This window comes from Macaca thibetana, chromosome 1 (assembly GCF_024542745.1).
Source record: "Macaca thibetana thibetana isolate TM-01 chromosome 1, ASM2454274v1, whole genome shotgun sequence".
Taxonomy (NCBI): Eukaryota; Metazoa; Chordata; class Mammalia; order Primates; family Cercopithecidae; genus Macaca; species Macaca thibetana.
The window spans coordinates 41,634,776-41,654,376 of NC_065578.1; the positions used below are offsets into that span (position 1 = coordinate 41,634,776).

The 19,601-nt window shown below is 37.7% G+C and overlaps 1 protein-coding gene and 1 non-coding gene across 15 annotated transcripts in view; both read left to right on the forward strand.

Moving 5' to 3' along the window:
• CCDC30 (coiled-coil domain containing 30) overlaps nucleotides 1-19,601 on the forward strand; it is a 189,862-nt gene that overhangs the window by 98,850 nt on the left and 71,411 nt on the right. For all 14 annotated transcript variants that reach the window (XM_050797818.1, XM_050797856.1, XM_050797836.1 and 11 more), the window contains 3 exons: nucleotides 3,426-3,605; nucleotides 14,449-14,658; nucleotides 18,169-18,323. In XM_050797818.1, coding sequence (XP_050653775.1) covers nucleotides 3,426-3,605; nucleotides 14,449-14,658; nucleotides 18,169-18,323 — 545 coding nt within the window. The remainder of the gene's footprint in view (nucleotides 1-3,425; nucleotides 3,606-14,448; nucleotides 14,659-18,168; nucleotides 18,324-19,601) is intronic.
• Nucleotides 6,162-6,264, forward strand: LOC126944468 (U6 spliceosomal RNA). Its single transcript, XR_007722065.1, has one exon. It is a non-coding gene; the product is annotated as a U6 spliceosomal RNA (small nuclear RNA).

A 19,601-nucleotide genomic window follows, 5' to 3' on the forward strand; every position in this document is an offset into this window, starting at 1 on the left:
ATACCATCTCATGCCAGTCAGAGTGGCGATTATTAAAAAGTCAGGAAACAATAGATGCTGGTGAGGCTGTGGAGAAATAGGAATGCTTTTACACTGTTGATGGGAATGTAAATTAGTTCAACCATTGTGGAAGACAGCATGGCAATTCCTCAAGGATCTAGAAGCAGAAATACAATTTGACCCAACAATCCCATTACTGGGTATATACCCAAAGAAATATAAATCATTTTACTGTAAAGACATATGCACACGTATGTTTATTGCAGCACTGTTTACAATAGCAAAGACATGGAACCAACTCAAATGCTCATCAATGATAGACTGGATAAAGGAAATATAGTACATATACACCATGGAATACTTTGCAGCCATAAAAAGGAATGAGATCATGTCCTTTGCAGGGACATGGATGAAGCTGGAAGCCATCATCCTCAGCAAACTAACACAGGAACAGAAAACCAAACACCACATGTTCTCTCAATCATGAGAGGGAGTTGAACATTGAGAACACATCGACACAGAGAGGGGAACAACACACACCAGGACCTGTTGGGGGTAGGGGGTGAGGGGAGGGAACTTAGAGGATGGGTCAATAGGTGCAGCAAACCACCATGGCACACGTATACCTATGTAACAAACCTGCACATTCTGCATATGTATCCTGGGGATTTTTTTAGAAGAAGTTAAAAAAAAAAAAAAAAAGTGGCTGGGCACTGTGGCTCATGCCTGTAATCCCAGCACTTTGGGAGGCTGAGGCAGGTGGATCACATGAGGTCAGAAGTTGGAGACCAGCCTGACCAACATGGTGAAACCCTATCTCTACTGAAAATACAAACATTAGCTGGGCATGGTAGCGCGCATCTGTAATCCCAGCTACTCAACAGGCTGAGGCAGGAGAATTGCTTGAAGCCAGGAGGCAGAGGTTGCAGTGAGCTGAGATCACACCACTGCACTCCAGCCTGGGCGACAAAGCTAGACTCTGTCTCAAAAAAAAAAAAAAAAAAAAAAAAAAATTCATAATTACATTATAACCCATTGAAGATTTTTTTTTCTAGGGATCTTAGAGTCTTGCAGCTCAAAGAAAAGCAGATTGTATTTAGATTGCCTTTCTAGCTAAACCAAAGTAGGAATTGAAGAGCTAACAGGACTTGAGGGCTTCTGTGTTACTTTAGGGACATAAGCAAGATAAAACTAAAATAATGATATGGGCTTTTTAGAAAGTTGTAGACAGGAGCATACTGGACCAGGACTAAGGAAACTCTAAGAATATCTTATCTACTGAATTGTATAAGATTGAATTGTTTATCTATTCAGCATACCTACTTGTGCCTACCTTTTGTAGAAAATCCAAATGACTATTCTCTTATTTCACTGGAGAAGCCTGATAGGAAAGTGTATTGCTGGTGTTTGATACATGTGCTTTTTTTACAGCTTTGTTCAGGATTTTTTTTGGTTTTTTTTGAGACAGAGTCTCTCTCTGTCACTCAGACTGAAGTGCAATGGCATGATCTTGGCTCACTGCAACCCCCTGGGTTCAAGCAATTCTCATGTCTCAGCCTCCCAAGTAGCTGGGACTACTGGTGCGTGCCACCACGCCCAGCTAAGGGTTTCACCATGTTGGCCAGGCTGGTCTTGAACTCCTGACCTCAGGTGATCCATCCACCTCAGCCTCCCAAAGTGCTGGGATTGCAGGCGTGAGCCACCATGCCCAGCCTATTCAAGATTATTGACAAATGTTGTGTATTTGTCGTGTACAACCAGATGTTTTGATTTATGTATACATTGTGAAATGATTAAATCAAGCTAAGTTACATGTCTATCATCTCACATACTTTTTTGTGGTGAGAACATTTAAGATCTACTCTTCTAACAATTTTCAAGTATACAGCACATTATTATTAAGTATAGTCACTATGCTATATAATACATATCCAAAATTTATCCTGTCTATCTGAAACTTTGCACCCTTTGACTGCATCTTCCCATTCCATGCCTCCCCTCCCCAGCCTTGCAACCACCATTCTACTTGCTGCTTCTGTGAGTTCAGCTTTATGAGTTCAACTTTTTAGAGTCCACGTATATGTGAGATCATGCAGTATTTGTCTTTCTGTGCCTGGCTTATTTCACTTAGCATAATGCTCTCCAAGTTCATTCATGTTATGACAAATGACAGGATTTCTGTCCTTATAAAGGCTGAACAGTTTTGCATTGTACATGTGTGTGTTGTGTGTGTGTATACTATATTTTCTTTTCCATTCATCCATTGATTGACACTTATGGAAAATGTTTCGCATTTTTCTTTGCAAAGAATTTTTGGATGTGACTCTAAAAGCAAAAATAGACAAATAGGGTTGTGTCAAGTTAAAAAGCTTCTGCACAGCAAAGGAAACAATCAACAGAGTAAAGAGACAACCTACAGAATGGGCAAAAATATTTGTAGATCATACACCTGATAAGGGCTTAATATCCAAAATATATAAGGAACTCAACTCAATAGCAAGAAAACAAATAATCCAATTTAAAAATAGGCAAAAGATGCAAATAGACTTTTCTCAAAAGAAGGCATACAAAAGGCCAACGGGTATGTGAAAAAATGTTCAATGTTGTGAATTATTAGGGAAAGCAAATTAAAACCACAATGAAATATCACCTCATATCTATTAGAATGGCTTTTATCAAAAAGACAAAAGGTAAGTGTTGGCAAGGATATGGAAAAAATAGAACACTTTGACACTGTGGGTGGGAATGTAAATTAGTGCAGCCAATATGGAAAGCAGTATGGAGGTTCCTCAAAAAATTAAACATAGAGCTACCCATATGATCCAGCAATTCCACTTCCAGGTGTATATCCAAGGGATTTGAAACCAGTGTGTCAAAGAGAGATCTGCAGAAGTGGTGTGTGTGTGTGCACACGATGCAATATTATTCAGCCTTGAAATAATGTGTTTTATGGGAGAAGAATCATCGGGAAATAAAGTGATGAGGAAGACTAGAAACTTAAGGTCTCTTACTAAGTTTCCTCTTTCCTTTTGCCAACGGACACCACACACACACAGACACACACACACACATTCACACTCTACTTCTTAACATATAGACTCTTTGAACTTCCCATTTTAAATGTGTTTTACTCTAAAATTGTGCTTCTATCATTGATATGAAAAATAAGGTAAGTTGTCTGTGCCTACTGCTTTTGTTAATATAATTTTATTGTTATTTTCACTCTAATATAACAGGTATTATATGAATATGTATCAACTATCCATAAATGTAAAAGAGTAGTTTGTTGTAGATAAGCTAATTCCAAAAACATTTACATGTGAATAATCACATTCTGACGATTCTGGTTCTGACAACTTGAACCCATGTTTTACCAATATTCTTTCCAATTGTCTGTTTTTTCTCTTTTAAAATGTTTGCTTTAGCATCCGTCATCTGGAGATAAACTAAAATACAACCAGCAAGGGGAAGTACAACAACTTCACCAGAATTTGCATCGGCTCCAGATTCTATGCAACTCAGCTGAAAATGAGCTTCGATATGAACGAGGGAAGAACTTGGACTTAAAGCAACATAATAGCTTACTTCAGGAAGAAAACATTAAGGTAACTTTTGTGGGCACATGCTTTATGGAAGGGTTTCAGTTGGCCCTGGGAATAAACGAATTTAAGTTCCTCTACTTGATAATTCATGATAGGCTCCACAAATGTGTGGACAATGTGAGCTATCTGGTAACTTCCTCCTTTAACTTTTCCCTGCAAAGAAAGAATGTGTATATTATCAACCTGTAAATAGAAAAAGGCATTACATTACATAATCTTCTGAAAACACTAATATTTTTAGTACTTACTAAACTTCAGTGACCTGAGCCCTAAACCCCGGTTGTCCTGCCCTGTGTATCACTAGACTTATTTATCCCTATTAGATGTATCCATTATTATTGGTTCAATCAGATCTCAACTGCACTAAGGTACAATCCATGGGAGAGCAAAGTTGTTCTTCCTAATACAACAGCATGAAATAGTTAAGGCAACATCTCCCAAATGCTTGTTTAAAAATAATCTATGTAGAACTGCCATACACAGATTCAACTAAATTTTTTGAACCACATAAATGTTTAAAATTAATCTCCATGTAAAATAGTACTTCCTCTTAATTATGGTTCGATTCTGTAAATATATATATTAAGGACTTAGTTTCTATAAGCCTCTATTGAAGGTTCTAAAATTCAACATTCAATATTCATATGCAATCTTATAGACACTGAGAGTTTAATGGTAGGCACAATAGACACAATCCTTATACCCATGGTGCAGGGGTCAGCAAACTTTGGCATGTAGGTCAAATTCTGTCTGCCTTCTGTTTTTATAAATAAAGTTTTATTGGCAGCCGTATCTGTCTGTTTATATATTATGGCTGCTTTTGTGCTACAGTAACAGATTTGATAGTTGTGATGAAACCACGTGACCCACACGGTCTAAAATATTTACTACCTGACCCTTTATGAGAAAAGTTTGCCCACACTGGTCTAGCGGGATAAAATGATCTTATTTGAAAAGTGACATAAACATGGATAAGAAAGGTACCTACTTTTCAAGAGCTTACAGTCTAGTAGGGGAGATATAGAGGAAAACAAATATCCGTTTATCCCAAACTTCAAGGAAGGCCTTCTAAGGGAGTCTAGTATTCCAGAATTATTTGAATAAATCTCTTCCCTGTCCTCACCCTTCATGAGTTTTTGAAGACTGTTCACATTCCTTCAAGCCTTTGTAGTTTTAAATTAAATTCTAAATCTTTATCACATGTTTTCATAAGACAGTCTTTCACTTTCCCTTCAAGGGCATTTCTTAGATCATTTTAACTGTCCAACTCGGAACATATTCTAACAATACTACATATTTCTTAAGGAACAATGGCCATAACTACACAGATTATAATGCCTTACATATGATTGGTACCCTATAAATATTTATTGGATTAATGAACAGTCTTTCAGGGATGGATAAATGATAGCTTGGTAACAAGAGAAGATTTTTATTTTTCACTGTTTGTAAAGAGCATGCAGTAAATTAAAAAAAAAAAAAAAAAGAAGTTTTTTATCTATTTTAATCTCTGTGGTGAGACAAATTATTGGCCATTTAGGAATAAGACATCAGCCTCTTGATTAGCTCCTTAGGCCAGGCACCTAAGAAAGTTATATATGATGAGTATCCTTTATTGAAAGTTTGTCCACTTTATCTCTTTTCGTTTGTTTGTTTCTGAGACGAAGTCTCGCTCTGTCGCCCATGCTGAAGTGCAGTGGCGTGATCTCTGCTCACTGCAAGCTCCACCTCCTAGGTTCAAGAGATTCTCCTGCCTCAGCCTCCTGAGTTGCTGGGATTACAGGCACATGTCACCACATCCAGATAATGTTTGTATTTTTAGTAGAGGCAGGGTTTCACCATGTTGGCCAGGCTGGTCTTGAACTCCTGACCTCAGGTGATCCTCCCGGCTTAGCTTCCCAAAGTGCTGGGATTACAGGTGTGAGCCACTGGGTCCAGCCTGTTCACTTTGTCTCTTATGAACAGCCTCACAACCCTAAAGGGTGAGCACTTTATGGATGAGGAAACTGTTCAAAATTGCAAAGCTAACAAATTGTAGTCAGAACTTAAACTCAAGTCTGTTCCTCTCTTTCCTGTGTAGACATCTTTCCATATTATACCCATCCTCAATTTGGGTCATTTTGGAACCTCAGCTTTACAAACTTAGGACTCACTTTTAAAAATCTACTCAAGGCCAGTGCAGTGGCTGACACCTATAATCCTAGCACTTTGCAGGGCTGAGGTGAGCAGATCACTTAAAGTGCTCAGGAGTTTGAGACCAGCCTGGCTAACATGGTGAAACCCCATCTCTACTAAAAATTACAAAAAAAAAAAAAAAAAAGTTAGCCAGGTATGGTAGCACATGCTTATAGTCCCAGCTTCTTGGGAGACTGAGACATGAGAATTGCTTGAACCCACGAGGCAGAGGTTGCAGTGAGCCGTGATCAGGCCACTGCAGTCCATCCTGGGCAACAGAGCGAGAATCTGTCTCAAAAAAAAAAAAATTCCATTCAAATTATCAAACTTGAGTCTCTAGCTACTGTTAGGCCTACTTATGAGACTGATTAAGAAACAAAAATTTCGCTTCAGCAGCACATATACTAAAACTGGAATGATATAGAGAAGATTAGCATGGCCCCTGCGCAAGGATGACACGCAAATTTGTGAAGCATTCCATATTTTTTAAACTAAAGAGCTTCTGTACAGCAAAAGAAACTATCATCAGAGTGAACAGGCAACCTACAGAATGGGAGAAAATTTTTGCAATCTATCCATCTGACAAAGGGTTAATATCCAGAATCTACAAGGAACTTAAAAACATTTAGAAGAAAAAAACAACCCCATCAAAAAGTGGGTGACGGATATGAACAGACGCTTCTCAAAATAAGACATTTATGCAGCCAGCAAACATGAAAAAAGCTCATCATCACTGGTCATTAGAGAAATGCAAATCAAAACCACAGTGAGATACCATCTCATGCCAGTTAGAATGGTGATCATTAAAAAGTCAGGAAACAACAGATGCTGGCGAGGATGTGGAGAAATAGGAACACTTTTACACTGTTGGTGTGAGTATAAACTAGTTCAACCATTGTGGAAGACAGTGTGGCGATTCCTCAAGGATCTAGAACCAGAAATACAATTTGACCCAGCAATCCCATTACTGGGTATATACCTAAAGGATTATAAATCATTCTACTATAAAGACACACGCACACGTATGTTTATTGCAGCACTATTCACAGTAGCAAAGACTTGGAACCAACCCAAATGTCCATCAGTGATAGACTGGATAAATAAAATGTGGCACATATACACCATGGAATACTGTGCAGCCATAAAAAAGGATGAGTTCATATCCTTTGCAGGGACGTGGATGAAACTGGAAACCATCATTCTCAGCAAACTAACACAGGAACAGAAAACCAAACACTGCGTGTTCTCACTCATAAGTGAGAGTTAAACAATGAGAACACATGGGCACAGGGAGGGGAACATCACACACCGGGGCTTGTCAGTGGGTGGGGGACAAGGGGAGGGATAGCATTAGGTGAAATACCCCATGTAGATGACAGGTTGATGGGTGCAGCAAACCAACATGGCACATGCATACATATGTAACAAACCTGCACGTTCTGCACATGTATCCCATAACTTAAAGTATAATTTAAAAATAAAATTAATTAATTAATTAAAAATTTAAAAAATAAATAAAAATATTTACTGGGTGCAGTGGCTCAAGCCTACAGTCCTAGGGCTTTGGGAGGCCAAGGCAAGAGGATTGCTTGAGCCCAGGGATTTGAAGCTGCAGTGAGCTATGATCACACCACTGCACTCCAGCCTGGGTAATAGAATGAGGTCCTGTCTCAAAAAAAAAAAAAAGAAAAGAAAAAAGAAATAAATAAAAATTAAAATATCACTTTTTCTTTTAAAAAAAACAAAATACTAATTTATTGCTTTTTAAATCATTGTATTATAAAATATAACACTTAGAAAATGCATAAAACATACAGTTTACCTAATTGTCATAAAGTAAATAGACGTCTAAACACTACCCAGGACAAGAAATAGAACAATGCCAGCACACTAGTGGCCCCTGCACACCTTGTCCCCATCATAATCCCATCACCTTACCACCCCAGTAGTAACCACTAATTTTGGTAATAACTCTCTTGCTTTACTTTATAGTTTTATCAACTATTTATAATCCCACACAATATAGTTGTCTTCCCTATTTTTCATATTTCAAAAATATAATCAATATTTATACCTTGTGTTTGCCTTATAACTTTGTCTGCAAGATTCATTCATGTTATAGTGTATAGCCATTGTTCATTCATTTTCTTTGCAATATTAGTATTCTATTGTAAAAAAAAAAAAAAAAGCCATACGTTATTTATTTTTTCTATGGCTTATGGACATTTTACATGTTTCCAGCTTGGGGATGTTAAAAAGAATGTTATAGGCTTGCAGAGCCTCAGGCAGATTGCTGCTCTGTTACCACCAATACCAAGACGCTATTTTTTTTTTGTTTGTTTTTTGTTTTTTTGTTTTGTTTTGTTTTTGTTTTTTTTTTTTTTTGAGACGGAGTCTCACTCTGTCGCCCAGGCTGGAGTGCAGTGGCCGGATCTCAGCTCACTGCAAGCTCCGCCTCCCGGGTTTACGCCATTCTCCTGCCTCAGCCTCCCGAGTAACTGGGACTACAGGCGCCCGCCACCTCGCCCGGCTAGTTTTTTGTATTTTTTTAGTAGAGACGGGGTTTCACCGTGTTAGCCAGGATGGTCTCGATCTCCTGACCTCGTGATCCGCCCGTCTCGGCCTCCCAAAGTGCTGGGATTACAGGCTTGAGCCACCGCGCCCGGCCAAGACGCTGTTGTAGATCCTCTTCTTGGTGCTTGACTGTCCCAACTTGAAGCTGAAGAAGCTGCCTTGGATGCATAGGTCATTGGCCGTAACAGTGTTTGCCCCAGTGTTGTCTTATTTCATCATTACCAGCATCACCAAAACCCTAAGTGTTGACTCTGATCACAGGCCCAAGAGTAAATAGACAATATATCATGAAAGGACTTGTACCCTTTCTATTTACAATGAGAAGTTTAGGTTTCTTAATCTTGAACAAACTCAATTTACCGAATATTTCAGAACACTTGATTTCTTCTTTTTCTTTGATTTGTTTCTTATCTATTGTCTGTGTCTTACTTTTTTCATAATAAGATTATTCTTGAAAAATGAAACTTCTAGGCTTTCTAAAAGGTTAGAGTGCCTTTTGAGAAGAAGTCAACAGCTAAGATTTGTTCTTATCATTGAAATTTCAAAAGTTGTACCAACCCTCCAAAATAAAATGAGAAAAAAAAAATGAGACAGAAGGTGAGCTGTTTTAGAATGGCAAGGTGGGAAATGGGTTTTTACTGGAAAAACAGGAAGTGTATTAAACCTTGATTGAGAATTTCTTTTTGGTAACATCAATGAGATAAGCTTATTACATTTTTTCCTGTTGACCTACATTGATCCACCAATGATATTAAGGCATTTTGCCCTTAGGGTTTAATTTCTTTTTTTTTTTTTTTTGAGACGGAGTCTGGCTCTGTGGCCCAGGCTGGAGTGCAGTGGTGTGATCTCTGCGCACTGCAAGCTCCGCCTCCCAGGTTCATGCCATTCTCCTGCCTCAGCCTCCCGTGTAGCTGGGACTACAGGCACCTGCCACTGCGCCCGGCTAATATTTTGTATTTTTTAGTAGAGACGGGGTTTCACCGTGTTAGCCAGGATGGTCTCGAACTCCTGACCTCGTGATCCGCCCACCTCGGCCTCCCAAAGTGCTGGGATTACAGGCGTGAGCCACCACGCCCGGCCAAGGTTTAATTTCTTTACTTCTACATACATTCATTTCATTCTGTTTAACAAAGCTTTGACCATTTTTATGTGTCCACTAACATTTTTGGAAATGGCATTTCTGGTCTTCAAAAATTAATGCAAAATGAGGAAATGAAGTTTCATAAGCTAAGCACTCTACATACTTGAGCAGCTTTTACTGAAAGAGCTTTGCCTTTGAACAGAGGGTATAACAGCACATTATTTCAGATATGTTCAGTCAATGAATATCAGATTCTTTCCTGAGTAGCAAGATATATGAATAGAACTGAGTAATGTTTCTACTTTTTAAAGAGTGCTGCAATGAACATTCATGCACATGTGTCCTGATGTCCATAAGTACACACTCCTCTAGGAAGAGATTGGGAGTGGAATTATTTCATCGTAGGATATGTATTACTTCAACTCCTTCTAAAGTCTTCTGCCAACAGTGTCTGAAGGTTCCCATTGCTCTACATCCTCACCAACTCTTGGAACTGTCAGACGTTAAAATTTTTGCAAACCTAGTATACATGTATAGCAGGAGTTCCTTGTGGTTTTAGTGTGCATTTGCCTGTTTGCAAACAAGTTTGAGCAGCTGTTTATACATTTAATTGGCATTTGAATTTCTATTTTGTGAAGTGCTTGTTCAAGATTTTGTTCATATTTGTTTGGGGTTTCTCTCATTTTAATTTTTTCATTAATTTATAGAGGCTTTTTAAATACATTAACCCTTTATCAGGTATGTATTAGAAACATTGACTCTGTGACTTGCATTTTCATTCTCCTTATATATCTTTTGATGAATCAAAGTTTTGAATTTTAATAATCATTATTTTTCATTATAACTAGTGATTTTGGGGTCTGATTTAATAAATATCTTACTACTTCAAAGTCATAAAGCTATACTACATTAATATTTATGTATGTATGTATGTATGTATGTATTTGTTTTTGAGATGGAGTCTCACTCTGTCACACAGACTGGAGTACAGTGGCATGATTTTGGCCCACTGCAACATCTGCCTCCTGGGTTCAAGCAGTTCTCCTGCCTCGGCCTCCCAAATAGCTGGGATTACAGGCACACACCACTATGCCTGGCTAATTTTTTTGTACTTTTAGTGGATATGGGGTTTCACCATATTGGCCAGGCTGGCCTCGAACTCCTGACTTCAGGTGATCTGCCCACCTCAGCCTCCCAAAGTGTGGGATTACAGGCGTGAGCCACCGTGCCCAGCCTATTGTGGTATATTTTTGAGCTCCCTATTCTGCTCCATTGTTTATTTGTCTGCCCTTGTGCCAATACTATGCTATCATGATTATTTTAGCTTTATATAAATATTAACATTTGATAGAGCAAGTCTTTTTACCTTGTTCTTATTTTCTGGGGTATCTGGGCTATTCCTGGACTTTGGGGTTCCTATATAAGTTTTATAATCAGTTTGTTAAGCTAAACACAAATACTCACATGAACTCACGTAGAACACATGTATATTGACACACAACCTTTTGGGATTTCACTTGGAATTACATTGACTCTATAGGTCAATTTGGGCAGAATTTAAATCTTTGCAAGATTGAATCCTCTAAGAAGAGAGTGTGTGTATTTAGGTTTTTAATTTCTCTCAATATTTAAATTTTCTTATATATCTTTTGTTAGACATATTCACAGGTGCTGATATTTTCCATACTATTATAAATGGTAACTTTAAAAATGTTCATTTTCTAATTATTTCCCAATGTATAAAAATTCACTTAATCATTTTCTAATAAAAACTTTCCCATACTTTTTTATTCTTACAATGTATGTATATGTTATTTTGGATTTTCTAGCAAGTAATCATATCATTTAAAGACAATTTTCTTTCTTCCTTTTCATATGTTAAACCCTTCATTCTTTTTTCTTGTTCTGTTTACTGGCTAGCACAGTGCTGAATAGAACTGGTGACAGTAGGCATCCTTTTCTAATTCCCAGTCTCAAAGGAAAAGCTCTCAAATTTCACCATTTAGTATGTTTTTATTGCTTTTTAAAAATAGATATTTTATCCAAATGTACTTTAGAAAGAAAGAAAAATAAATAAAAATAGATATTATTTATTACATTAAGGAAATTGCTTTCTAGCATTAGTTTGTTCAATGTTTTATGACAAATACATGTTGAATGTCATAATTTTTTTTTTGAATATTTTGAGAAGGTTTTTAAAAAAATTTAGTCTGTTAATATGCTGAATTACTTTGACTGATTTTCTAATGTTAATCCAATTTTGCATTTCTGGGATAAACCTAACTTCATCATAAATTATCATTCTTTTCCTACAGTGCTGGATTTGGCTTGCTAATATGTCTTTGGGATTTTTGCAACTTTCCTCAGGAGTAAGACTAGTCTGTCACTTCCTTGCAATGCCCTTGTCAGATTTTGATATCAAGGTTATCCTAGCCTCTTAAAATAAAATGGGTAATATACCGTCTTTTTCTGTCTTCTGGAAAAGTTTGTATTAAGTTACAATGATTTCTTCTCAAATTATTGCAAAAAACTCATCCCTAAAGCCTTCTGATTTTGCTTTCTTTTGGGTAGGTTTTCAATTTCTAGTTCCATTTCTTTAATAGTTATGAGAAGTCAAGTTCTTATTTTTTTGCATCAACTTTGTTATATTTTATTTTTCTAAAAAAGTTTCCATTTCATTTAAATTATTTAAAGTTTTACAGAAATTTATTCATCTTGTCTTCTTTTTAAAATATATATATATTTTAACAGAGGTAGCTTTTGAAAAAAAGAAGAGAAATATATAATGATGGTCATTTCACTTTTATAATACTAGTTACTTTTTTCTTGTTGCTTTTTCTTTGATCAGTCTCACTGGAAGTATATTTATTTTATTAGACTTTTCAAAGAACCAAATTTTAGCTTGTTGATCCACTCTAATGTATTCTTTTTAGATAAATAATAAATACATATATTTCACAGTTTAGAGTAAATGTAGTGTAGAGTACTGAATTAGAATCAGAAAATCTATATTCAGACCTTGGTTCTATCATCTGGCAATTATTTGAGATTCAGTTTTTTATCTCTAAAATGGGCTAAAATACCAATCCCAGCCACTTCATAGATGTGAAAGCCTAACAAATGTCAAGTAGTAATATTAGTATATGCCTCGGCTCTGTATTTCAAATGCAGCAGATAGTCTAAAAGCAATTATTGAATAGGAACACTTAACTTTTGTTAGGTGTTTCCTATGTGTCTGGCTCTATTCTTGAGGCTTTAATTGCTTTGTCTCATTTAATGCCGCCTCACAACTATCCTATGAGGTAAGTAGTTATTATCCCCATATTACAGATGAAGAAACTGATGCTCAAAGAGGTTGAACACAATTAACTTTTAGATTCACTTTATATAATCTGATTGGTTAATATAGAGAAAGCACAGATGAAGGACATTATAGCTATCATCCCTATTAATTCAGTTGAAAAGCTTTGAGACCAGGGAATTCTATCTACCATTAAAACAAAGTAAATTCTCTCTCACCACTTTTGTCTATGAGCCTTCCCTGCCCAGTGTATACATTCACTACGTTCTGATATTTTTTAGAATATCATTCATTTACTTGCTCAGTAAATAATTGATTAATCACCTACTCTCTGGTTCTTTGATAGGCCTTGGTATTAAGAAATGAATTAAAAACCTAATCTCTGCTTTCTTGGAATTTAAAGTGGGGAAAGGGGACATAAACAGGTATATAAATGCATACTTAATTATACATCATGATATGTTTGATGAATGAAGCAAATGTGGTACAGTGATGAGTAAGGACATTTCAGATTAAATGATTCTGAAAATTGCCCCCTGCAAAGTGGCATTTAAGCTAAGACCTGAAGAATACACAGGCAACCATACAATGAGAAGGGAAAAGGGAAAGCACTTCTGGCAGAGGGAGGTGTGGAAAAAGTTTGGTGTATTGGAAACTCTTAATACAAACCAATGTGACAGGAGTTACAGTGGGAGAAGGAGAAATAACAAGATGGATTTAAAGAGATAGACAAGGGCCAGAGCGTACAAAGCCAGGCAAGCTGGTGGGATCTGGAGTGAGGGACCACTGAAAGATTCTAAGCAGGGTTGTCAGGTAGTTCAATTTGTGTTTTTAAAAGAAAATTTGGCCACAGCGTTAGAGGATAGATTAGAAGAGAGTAAAAATGGAAGTGGCAGGACCAGTGCAGAGGCAGTTGCTATGGCCCAGGCTAGAGATGATGCCCCAGACTAGGTTAGTGCCAAAAAAAAGACACAAATGGGTTAATGCAAGGTGTATTGTGGGGATAGAGTGACAGCATGTGCTAAATGATTGGAATTGGTTCATACTGGAAAAGGAAGACTCAGGGATTACTGACCTGCACAAAAGTTTGGATGGTGGCATTATTTACTGAAATTGGGAAAAGAGAGAAAAAAAGACTTTGGAGATATGGGCAGAATCAAGGAGTTTCATTTTGGCAAGTATTGGCATAAAATGGCATTTCAAATTATAGAAATGGATAGCAAATCATCCACTTTCTAGGCCTAGAAGAGTCCAATAATACTCACATGTTGGGTAGCATTGGAAGAGTCTACAAAGAAGACCAAGAAAGAACAGCAGAGAGCTAAGTGAAAACCAGCAAAGTTTGGTATCACAGAATGCTACTGAGAAGTCACTTGTCCATTGGATTTATTTTGGCAATGAAGAGTTAGTACCCTTGGCAGAAAGTTTCACTGGGGTAGTGGGGATGAAAGCCAGTTTGGACTAGATTGAAGAAAGGATGGAAAACATTTAGACCATGCATATATAGAAACTCAGGAAAATTCCTTTGTTTAGCTGCCATCTGACTAAACTTTGGAACCTCTTACTAACACATGGCAGCTCTAAAGAGGTACTCAGCCATGTGACACTGGTATTTGTTGGCTTTTAGGGGACTATACTCCTTTGAAAGCTGCTTATTCTAGTTCACGTTCATTCCACACTTATTTGTATTACTCTTACTTATTCTCTACCTCTAGATAAAGATTGAGCTAAAGCATGCCCAACAGAAGTTATTAGAGAGTACAAAGATGTGCTCTTCACTCACGGCAGAGTGTAAGCAGAGTCAGCAGAAAATCAAGGAACTGGAGTTGGAAGTACTTAAACAGACTCAGAGCATTAAATCACAGAACAACCTACAGGAAAAGCTGGCTCAGGAGAAATCTAAAGTTGCTGATGCGGAGGAAAAGGTAATGATCCTCATGCTTAATAAATAGCATACACTGAATACCACTACTGAAATCTCATTTCCCTGAGGATTTTAAGAAATAAATATGTTGCAGACTTGATAGAATTCTGAGATTTTTTTTCTCTCCCATGTTTTCTTCTGTTTTGATTTCACCTGTTCCTACAATTTTAGGGATTCTTGTGTATTTGTAAAAAACTTCATGGACTTAAAAAGGTCAGTTGTATTAAAGCTATAGCATGAACTTAAAGAACTGACTGATCCCATATGGCTTTTGTTTTATATTTTCACATTTGAGAACACTTATTCTTTCATTTGAATCGGCTGTTAATGTAAATTTTGTTTTTTTTTCATTGACAATTGTACATGTTCATGGGGTACATAGTGATGTTTAAATAGATATAATGTATAGTGATCATATCAGGGTAATTATCGTATTCATCACATCAAACATATTTTGTAATTTTGTAGAGGGATTTGTGTTGTGAAATGAACCATTTTGAAATATTGTCACTTCATTTTAGATTGCCCAACACTAGGTGGCAGTAGTATGTAACAGTTGTACATTTTGATGTGCAAGTTTGAGAATTAAATTGGATTAAAACATAATTTCGTCAAACCATATAATATGAAGCCAACATCAAAAAGTAGATGACAGCAATCTGAATTAAACTAAAAAAATATAAGTTAAAGAGTTAAACTAAGACTGGCTGAATTAACTTATTTTTAAGAGAGGAAAGGAGAGGCGAGGCAAGGCGAATGACCAGGAGAGGTGAATGGCCAGACACAGTGGCTCATACCTGTAATCCCAGCACTTTGGGAGGCCAAGGTGGGTGGATGACCTGAGGTCAGGAGTTTGAGACCAGCCTGGCCAACATGGTGAAACACCGTCTCTACTAATAATACAAAAATTAGCCAGGTGTGGTGGCACACGCCTTGAACCCCAGCTACTCCGGAGGCTGAGGCAGGAGAATTGTTTGAACCTGGGAGTGGGAGGTTGCAGTGAGCTGAGATCACACCATTGCACTCCAGCCTGGGTGACAAGAGTGAAACTCTGTCTCAAAAAGAGAGAGAGAGAAGGAAGGAAGGAAGGAAGGAAGGAAGGAAGGAAGGAAGGAAGGAAGGAAGGAAGGAAGGAAGGAAGGAAGGAGGGAAGGAGGGGAGGGAGGGAGGGAGGGAGGGAGGGAGGGAGGGAAGGAGGGAAGGAGGGAAGGAGGGAAGGAGGGAAGGAAGGAGGGAGGGAGGGAGGGAGGGAAGGAAGGAAGGACTATTAGCATGGTGGCTCATACTTGTAATCTCAGCACTTTGGGACGATGAGATGGGAGCATCAGTTGAGCCCAAAGTCCAAGACCAGCCTGAGTAACATAGTGAGACCCTATCTCTACAAAAATAAATAAGTTAGCTGGGCATAGTGGTGCATGCATGTGGTACCAGCTACTCTGGAGGCTAAGGCAGGAGGATCACCTGGGCGATATAGCAACACCCCATCTCAAAAAAAAAAAAAAATATCTCATCTATATATATAGAGAGATTATTAAAAAGAAACAGCAAGGATGTGATTAACACAAAATTCAGGATATTGGTTTTCTCTGGTGGGGAGGGAAGAGGGATAATCAAAGAGGGTCACAGAATGGGCTTCAAAAGTATTGGAAATGTTCCCTTTCTTAAATTATGTGGCAGGTTCAGAAGTTTGGATGTATCCTTGACAGAGAAGCCAGTGAGGGGATGCTTTTGTCTGTGGAATTAGTACTGAATTCCTTAAGTAAGAATTCTCCCTAGACAGAACTAAATAGAACAGTTCCAAGGAACTTGAACTGGCCTCAGATGGCTGGCTGCCTACTGCCATTCCCCTTGAATCATTCTGCATCTTCTCCTCTCTCATGCTGTGTGGGCTGTGCAGAGACCTAGGTGCAGGGGCTTGGGATTGATGCAGAAAGCCCCTCTCTTAGAAAATGAGTGCCACCCACTGGCATTCACAGAATATTTATGGGAAATGTGATGCCAAGCCATTCTAAAGGATTCCTTGTTGGGTCAGAAATACGTTAGAGAGATAATAGCTATCCTGCTGAAATCTATTCATTCAACAAATATTTATTGAGCACCTACTATGTACCAGGCACAATTTAAGGTGACACAAGGGTTTATAAAAATAAGTAACTAAGTGTAAAGGAAATTTATCTTTTAAAAAAGTGGGGTTTTTTTGCTGCTACATGAAAAAGGCAAGAAAAAAATGTTTTTAAATGATATGTTAAATCTAGCGTATAAACTCTAAAATATAGGGTCTCTCTTTCAAATTCATAAATCATATTTTTAGTTCTGCCAGAGCATTAAAAAACCTATTATTGATGCTAAGCAATATGCTAATAGGTGCTTGGTTTATAAGAGACTTCTATTTTGTTTTGCAGTGTTATTCATGAATCTAGCCACACTGTGGAGAAACTAGGTGCACTCACACAATGCTGTTGGGAGTATAAATTGGTCTAATACCTCTGGAGGCAGTTTGGCATCATCTATCAAACAAGCAAAAGCTCATAACCTTTGCCCTAGTAAATCTACACCTCATAATTTAATCTGCAGACATTGTTTGTAATAGTATTGTTTATAATAGCAAAAGATTGGAATCAGCTTAAATGTTCACCAGTAGGGCACTGGTTAAATAAGTTATGGTATACCCTTACAGTGGAGTGGTATGCAACTATGAAACAGAAGACAACTCAATATGTGCATATAATATGGAAAAATGACCAAATGTGTATTGCTATAAAAAAGTAAGGTGCCTAATTATATATGGTATAGTATTCATCGTTTGTGTAAAATTTATATGTATGGGGGATAACTATATAGTATATGTTTATATATGCATAAATAAATCTCTGGAGGGGTACATAAGAAATTAAAAACCATGGTTGCCTATTCGGTGGAGGAAAATTTGGAGGAAGTAGGACAGGGATGGGAAGGAGACTTTTCACTATATAGCTTCTTTTTTTTTTTTTTTTTTTTGAGACTGGGTCTCACTCTGTCACTCTGTCACCCAGGCTGGAGTGCAGTGGCACAATCATTGGCTCACTGTAGCCTCAGCTTCCCTGGGCTCAGGTGATTTCCGCCACCTCAGCCTCCTGAGTAGCTGAGACTGCAGGTACTCACCACCATGCCCGGCTAATTTTTGTATTTTTTTGTAGATATGGGGTTTTACCATGTTGCCCAGGGTGATCTCGAACTCCTGAAGCTTAAGTGATTCACCCAGCTTGGCCTCCCACAGTTCTGGGATTACAGGCATGAACCAGCATGTCTGGCCTGTAGCTTCTTTTATACACACACATTGAATTATATGAATGCATTACATACTGCAAAAATTAAACAATTTATTTTAAAATTAAATCTAGCTACTCTTTTTACTTCAGGTCAGATTAATATGTCAGCACTGCTATGTTTACTATTTATGTGTTATTCCCCTAATTTGAAAAAAGATCACACTCTTCTTAATGCTTTACTTGTAAACTTTTTTTCATTCAAGATTTTGGACCTGCAGCGGAAATTAGAACATGCTCATAAAGTCTGTCTCACAGACACTTGTATTTCAGAGAAGCAGCAGCTAGAGGAAAAGATAAAAGAAGCAACAGAAAATGAAGCTAAAGTAAAGCAACAATATCAAGAAGAACAACAGAAGAGGTAAGAGGAGCAGAGATCTCAGTTTCCTGTGGGTTTAGCCATGACTGAGTTAACAGCAATATCAATTTACTCTAACAGAATATCAGAGAGTATTTCTGCTCTGTCCCCACTGAAGTAAACTCAGCCACACACAATTCCTGATGTATTGCACTTACCACACTGTATTCTAATTGTTTATTTTCTAGTTTACCTCTGGCGCTAGAGCGTGAGATTTTTAAAGGCAGAGATTATTTCTTCTGGTTCTGGGACACACCTAGTGGTAACAGTAAATATTCTTGACTGACTTGCCTATGAAATACTGTGGAATTTGCTCTGAGACATAGTCTGACAAAATTCAAACTACAATGAAGTTGATATTTTGTACAAGGGAACTTCAGAGAGTTTGTGGAACAACTGAATTGAAAGATAAAATAAAAAATATATTGGCCAGGTGCAGTGGCTCACACCTGTAATCCCAGCATTTTGGGATGCTGATCCCAGGAGTTTGAGACCAGCCTGAGCAACATAGTGAGTCCTCGTCTCTACCAAAATAATAATAATAATAATAATTATCCAGTCATGACAGTGCACTTCTGTAATCCCAGCTACTCAGGAGGCTGAGGCAGGAGGATCACTTGAGCCCAGGAGTTTGAGTCTGCAAGTGAGCCATGATTGAAATACTGCACTCCAGACTGGGTTGCAGAATGAGACCCTGTCTCAAAAAACAACTTTATTTCTCAACATAAGCTCCGTCAAGGTGAAGGCACTTTTGTAAGTGATGATGCACACCATTTAGTCCATCCCTAAAGAACTGAGTGAGAATCCTAGGAGTTTAACCCTGTCATTGCAGTCTTTCGCACATTATTAACCAAAGAGAAATGAGTGCCCTTTACATATTTTTTAAGATTGGGAAACAAAAAGAAGTCAGAAGGAGCCAAATCAGGACTGTAAGGTGGATGCCTAATAATTTCCCATCAAAACTCTTGGAAAATTGCCCTTATTTGATGAGGGGAATGAGCAGGAGCATTGTCATGGTAGAGAAGGACTCTGGTGAAGCTTTCCCAGGCATTTTTTAAAATAAAGCTTTGGCTACCTTTCTCAAAACACTATCATAATAAGCAGGTTATCATTTGGCTTTCTAGAAAGTCAATAAGCAAAATCCTTTGAGCATCACAAAAACTGTTGGCATGACCTCTGCTCTTGACTGGTCCACTTTTGCTGTGACTGGACTGCTTCCTCCTCTTGGTAGCCATTTCTTTGATTGTGCTTTGTCTTCAGTATCATATTGGTAAAGTCATG